Source organism: Hippocampus comes, unplaced genomic scaffold, assembly GCF_001891065.2.
Source record: "Hippocampus comes isolate QL1 unplaced genomic scaffold, H_comes_QL1_v1.1 scaffold126, whole genome shotgun sequence".
Classification (NCBI taxonomy): Eukaryota; Metazoa; Chordata; class Actinopteri; order Syngnathiformes; family Syngnathidae; genus Hippocampus; species Hippocampus comes.
In genome coordinates, this window is record NW_017805409.1 from 839,752 (window position 1) to 845,751 (window position 6,000).

The following is a 6,000-nucleotide window of genomic DNA, read 5'->3' on the forward strand; positions in this document are numbered from 1 at the left end:
CATGCTAATGTTGTCACGTTCGCCAAATTTAGAGCAGCGATGAAAATGGCCAACATCGACCACTGCTTCGACCGCATGTTCACCGAACCCAAAGCTTCCGACGGGGTGAGTGCGCGCTCGGGATCTCGACCGCGTTTGTTCGCGTCACATTGACGTCGCTTCCTCCTGTCCGGCGTAGAAGCCTCTGACCCATGACAACGGCAACGAGCTTTTGTACTTCGGCGACGTGTGCGCCGGGCCCGGCGGCTTTTCCGAGTACATCCTGTGGAGGAGACGCTGGCACGCCAAAGGCTTCGGCATGACGCTGAAGGGGCCGTGCGACTTCAAATTGGAGGATTTCTACGCCGCGCCCAGCGAGCTGTTTGAGCCTTACTATGGTACCTTGAGCTGCTCCACACCCAAGTGGACTCATTCCTTAGTTATCCTGCAATGCTTGCGCTAAGAGGAATAGATTTCCCATGATTCTTAGACACAAAAGCAGGAAGTGGTTCTAGTTCTGGTATGACGAAAAGATGTGCACCCGCAAGAGATCAGATGCGGATGAGAATGAGAACATTGGAGTAAATCGGAAGGAATTTGAATTCAAGACGGTGAAAAGCCGACACCCTGTCTTGGCCTGTCATTGCGAACAAATGTGGATTTACTACATACAAAAACATTTTGTCAGCGTCATGTACCACGTAAAATTTATTTGCGGTTAAAGAACAGAACCAGAATTAATACCGAAAGTGCACTGTTGATTTTTGAGAAAATTCAAGGATTTGAAGTGTGTCTTTTCGTCCGAAAAATCTGGTCACAGTTCTCCTCAAAAGCCGTTTAAATGCCCGCAGGAAATTTGCTGTCAAACTAAACATAAAACAAAGAGAATTACAAGTTGTGCATTTCAGTCAACTGAACTTGAAATGCCTCCGCTAGTTGGTTGCTAACATAAAAGGCCATCGACATGCTCACGATTAGCATCCATCGTCGCGGCGTTATGACCCTTTGAGTCTCGGCGTGAAAATAGCTTTCATATAAGGAAGAGTGATAATAATGTCTTTATCATCCTCAGAAATAAATTTAAGATATGGAAAATCCTTATGTGTCCGTCGGCTCAGGGAAGTAGGCAAAGAGTAAATAATTCTGACCGCTCCACTGTTGATTTCCATCCGTGTTTATGTTTGCCAGGTGAAGGAGGCGTGGACGGCGATGGCGACATCACCCGGCCGGAGAATGTGACGGCCTTCCGGAACTTTGTGCTGGACAGCACCGAGGGGAGGGGGCTGCACTTCCTCATGGCGGACGGGGTGAGAGTTGCGGTCACACTCGGACTTCCTCCCATCTTCCAAAAAATGTGTCCAGTTTATGAATGTCCGTCCTTGGGAATGCGAGTGTGAATAATCCGTGTGTCATTTGTTCTTTCTGGTTTCCATTGTCAATGGGGAAAGGGAAAAAAAAACGGGCTTCTTATTTTGTTTTTGTGACCCCAGGGTTTCTCCGTGGAAGGCCAGGAGAACCTTCAGGAGATTCTGACCAAGCAGCTGCTGCTCTGCCAGTTCCTCGCCGCTCTCTCGACACTCAGGACAGGTCCGATCAGCCGCCGTTGTTGAGTCCCTCGCTCACTTTTTAGCAGCGTTGACTAATTAATTGTAAATAAGCTCAGAAATATTTGTTTAAAAAAAAAAAATCATAGTAATTTGTAAAAAAAGTAAATAACCGCATTTTAATTTGATTGCCTCTTTGGTCAATTTATAATTGAAATGAGACATTTTGAATTTCTCCAACTGTCAATTTTGAAATAGTGACATGGGAATTAAAGTTGTTTTTTTTAACCTAATGAATCAATCATTAAAATAATCGTTAGTTGCAGCCCTAATAAGGATTAAGGTTATACCTTCATTTATGAGAGGCCCAACTTGAAAATGGCCCGTCCAATAGGAGAGGAGTGATGTCAGAGTGCGAACATCAATAAACCAACCAGTGTGAAAAGCCTCTTTGTTACTTCCAAATATGGGCAAGCTTGCACCGACGTGAACAGGCCTTTCCGGTCTCACATGTGGACAAGGAGACCCGCAGTGCCCGGCGCACAAAATGTGAACGCCCGCAAAGATTTGCCGTTGGCACTCCTGATGTCACTCACTTGGCCACGCCCCTCCAAGACACACATCCAACACATGACTTACAGTCTAAACGTAACTTCATAAAACCCGTTCATTTCCTGGCATTGTTTCATATTTTTTAATGCTGCTTTGCTATATTTATTTATTTTTTTTAATTATTATTATTTTTTTTAGAATTAAACATTTGTCTCTGTGCGGTGCTTTTCCTCTTCCAGGCGGCCATTTTGTCTGCAAGACCTTTGACCTCTTCACTCCTTTCAGCGTGGGTTTGGTCTACCTCCTGTACCTCTGCTTCGACCGCGTCACACTCTTCAAACCCGTGACCAGTCGGCCCGCCAACTCCGAGAGGTGCGCTGCTGGAAATGTTTTTATTTATTCTTTTATCCAGATATTTGCTGTTCTGACGTTGCTCGCGCCGATGTCTTGGCAGGTACGTGGTGTGCCGAGGTTTAAAGCCGGGCTCGGAGGCCGTCAGGGAGTACATGTTCCGAGTCAATCTGAAACTCAAACAGCTGCGAGACACCGACATGGACGTGACGGACGTGGTTCCCCTCAGCATCATCAAAGAGGACGTCGACTTCTTCCACTTCATGGTCAACTGCAATGAGAGGTGCGAGCTCAAAGGCCCCTTCGGATTTGTTCATTTGAAATCCGATGTGATGGTTTTTATAAATGAGAGCAAAGAGAAGAAGGCTATTAACTCATTCAGTACCAGCCAATTCTAGACCAACTCTGAAAAGACGTTTAAAAACGTCTTTGGGAGTGAATGAGTTAAATATTCCTACTAAATATGAGTACAAGTTACAATTACAGATTTTTTTTTTTTTTTTTTGTCCAACAATTTTTGAAAAGTTTAATGCGGCAAACACACGTGATTTTTGGTAATGTCACATATCGGGCTGTCGCTATTGAATCGTTTTATAATCGATAATCCTATCAATTATTCCATCGAATAATACTGGCTAACAAAACAAACACACAAAAAAAGTTTTTGGAGTGCCAAAAATATTTTAATGGTTTCTAGGTCATTTTAAGCTATTGAGTCCGAAAATGACATCCATCTCTAGTTTTTGAGAGATCAATATTTTGGACAATTCATTGATTAATAAATAATTTACTTTGATCGTTACTAAAATTGGTGTTGGTGCTTTGGCGTCACATGTTTTGATATTTGTTTACTGCCGAGATGGCGTCATTTTCCCAAGTTTGGCTTCGGTTTTCACGTGAAACCTGTTTGGCGTAAAGAAGGCTCTCTGCGATCAGGCTTGCCAGTCTTTCACAACATGGCATCAAAAATGAAAAAAAAAACAAATCTGTTGGATCCGCAAATTTTGCGTCAAGCTATTTTTGCCGCCAACTTATTCGACATTTTTTTTTACTGGACGCACCACTGCAACGGCGGCATTTTGTCTCCACAGCCTCTGCGCCGTCCAGATCAAAGCCCTGGCGAAGATCCACGCCTTCGTTTTAGACTCGTGAGTAGCTTCGGGCGCACCGACGGACATCACGCGCGCTCCCGTTTGGCTTGCGTGTGTGCAACTGATTGTGTCGGCGCCCGCAGGACGCTCGCCGAGTCCAGGCAAGCCGACATACGCAAGCAATGTCTCAGTCTGTGGGGGGTGAGTCGGCCATGAGCTCTTAAGTCCCTGTCACGTAGCCCCCCCCCCCCCCCCCCGGCGCCTTCACGCGTTCTGCATCTGCTCCCAGGTGCCCGACAAGGCCAGGGTCACGCCGGCGTCCTCGGACCCGTGGTCCAAATTTTACGAACTGGTCAAGGTCAGTTGAGGTGCGATTCTAAAATTCTCCGTTCCTTTTTTGATGTGGGTTTTAAACGGCAACTTTTTGTGCTCCAGAATCCTGACGTGGAGTCGTTCAAAAGCAACCTCACGCCGCTCAACTCCGGCACACTTGAAAAGCTGCGTCACGTCCTGGACCACCGTTGCATCGTGGGAGGCAGGGAGCAGATCTTCCTTTTAACGCTGGGCGTGAGTGTGCACGCGCTCAAAATCAACGCCACGAGGGAAAATTTGGTCATTTTACCACCTGCAAATTGAAATATTGGAGACAAACCAGCCTCCGTTTTCCCCGCCCTCCCGCGCAGAAGTCTCAGATTTACACGTGGGACGGAAAGATGCCGCTCCGCTGGCAGAAGCTGGAGAGCTTCAAGCTGGAGCTCCCGAGAGACTCCCTGCTGAGTGTGGAAATCGTGCAGGAGCTGAAGGGCGAGGTGAGCGCCGCTCCCACCCCCCCGACCGCTTGGCCGACAACTCTGGCGGCGCCGTGTCGTGAACGCGCATCGTCATTCGCAGGGCAAAGCGCAGCGGCGAATCAACGCGGTGCACGTGATGGACGCGCTCATTCTGAATGGCACCGATGTCCGAGATCAACACTTCAACAAGCGGTACGCAAAAGCATTCCGTCCACCTCATTGCCGAACTCAGTTCAGCTTTTATTTCTCGAGTGCTTCAAAAGCAGCCGCAGCTGCATACAAAGTGCCGTCAATTCAAAATCGGACGTATGAAAACCGACAGTTACTGTAAAACATGAAAACAGTCGACATAGTAAACCAAGCCCCCCCAAAAAAAGAATTTTTTTTTTTTAAGATGGACAAAAAGGCTTGTCTAAAATTAAAAAAAACAAACACCAGAGAACAAAATATTTTTTAAAATAAGAATAAAAAGTAAATGTTATTTATTTATTTATTTCTCCTCTGAATTTTTGCATTGATGACGTACTGCTAGACTTTACGTGCGGTATTTTCATGTGATATTCTGATTTTATGAATGGAACATATTGTAACTTTTTGTCCTTCTTTTTTCATAAAGAGCATATTTTTATCTCCTAATATATTACTTTTTTTTTTTTTATTGGCCGATAACTTTTTTTTTTCCCCTTTTTCACTCTTTTTCTTATTCACTTCAAAATGCTATTTTCCCTTGCACCACATAATATGTTAGCGATGGAGAGACACATAACCTCATGTCAGACGTTTTTGTCCTGAACTGTGGACTTTGCACGCAGGATCGAGATGGCCGAGAAGTTTGTGAAGGCGGTGGCCAAGCCCAGCAGACCGGACATGAACCCCATCAGGTGCCTCGTGTTCCTCTGTCTCAATCAGCAACGTCAAATTCCCGTCTATTCACTTGCTATAGCGTTACCCCTTCGCGACACATAAAACCGTATTGTGAACCTCATTTGGCGTGTCTGGAACGGATTATTTGGATTTACATCATTTCCTATGGGAAATAGTGTTTTGTATTGTAAAGTCCCTTTTTTCTGCTATATAAACACAAAAGATTGGCGCATGCGAATTGTGATGGTGCTCGAGTTGACTATCGATTGTCGGTTTCCATACAGGGTGAAGGAAGTTTACAGGCTGGAGGAAATGGAGAAGATTTTTGTACGGTACGGCCGCTTTTATTATGAAGATCCTTGAGGTTCGCTCTTTGAACTCAAAGCGCAGTTCATGACCGTATTTGTTGTTTTTAATGTTATCAGATTGGAAATGAAGGTGACTAAGAGTTCCGGCGGAGTCCCCCGTCTGTCTTACACCGGCCGAGATGACCGACACTTCCTTCCCACCGGGCTCTACATCATCAAGACCACCAACGGTGCGTGTCGCCCGAAAAGGACCTCGAGAAAAAAAATGCCAATCATCACATTGGGTGGGGGGGTTCGTTTCCGTGTACACCTCCGTTAATCCATCCTCTGCTGTCTCCATCTCTTTAGAGCCATGGATGATGGCCTACAGTAAAAACTCAAACAGGAAGTACTTTTATAACAAGGCCACCAAGGAGTCCTCCTATGACACACCAGTCGACGCCGCGTCCCCCTTCCAGTATGTTCCGCCCACCTCCACTATTATCTCATCGTCTCGCTATCTTTTTTTTTTTTTTGGTTG

The 6,000-nt window shown here is 45.6% G+C and overlaps 1 protein-coding gene across 8 annotated transcripts in view; it reads left to right on the forward strand.

Annotated features, from left to right (window-relative positions):
• cmtr1 (cap methyltransferase 1) overlaps positions 1-6,000 on the forward strand; it is a 28,888-nt gene that overhangs the window by 21,755 nt on the left and 1,133 nt on the right. For all 8 annotated transcript variants that reach the window (XR_002168659.1, XM_019873709.1, XM_019873710.1 and 5 more), the window contains 16 exons: positions 33-105; positions 179-377; positions 1,168-1,286; positions 1,470-1,566; positions 2,315-2,447; positions 2,530-2,709; positions 3,518-3,574; positions 3,661-3,718; positions 3,807-3,875; positions 3,953-4,084; positions 4,201-4,326; positions 4,409-4,500; positions 5,121-5,189; positions 5,457-5,504; positions 5,598-5,710; positions 5,829-5,937. Coding sequence is in view for 7 of the 8 variants with exons in the window: in XM_019873709.1 (XP_019729268.1) it covers positions 33-105; positions 179-377; positions 1,168-1,286; positions 1,470-1,566; positions 2,315-2,447; positions 2,530-2,709; positions 3,518-3,574; positions 3,661-3,718; positions 3,807-3,875; positions 3,953-4,084; positions 4,201-4,326; positions 4,409-4,500; positions 5,121-5,189; positions 5,457-5,504; positions 5,598-5,710; positions 5,829-5,937 (1,674 nt within the window). In the remaining variant the exon portion in view is untranslated. The remainder of the gene's footprint in view (positions 1-32; positions 106-178; positions 378-1,167; positions 1,287-1,469; positions 1,567-2,314; positions 2,448-2,529; positions 2,710-3,517; positions 3,575-3,660; positions 3,719-3,806; positions 3,876-3,952; positions 4,085-4,200; positions 4,327-4,408; positions 4,501-5,120; positions 5,190-5,456; positions 5,505-5,597; positions 5,711-5,828; positions 5,938-6,000) is intronic.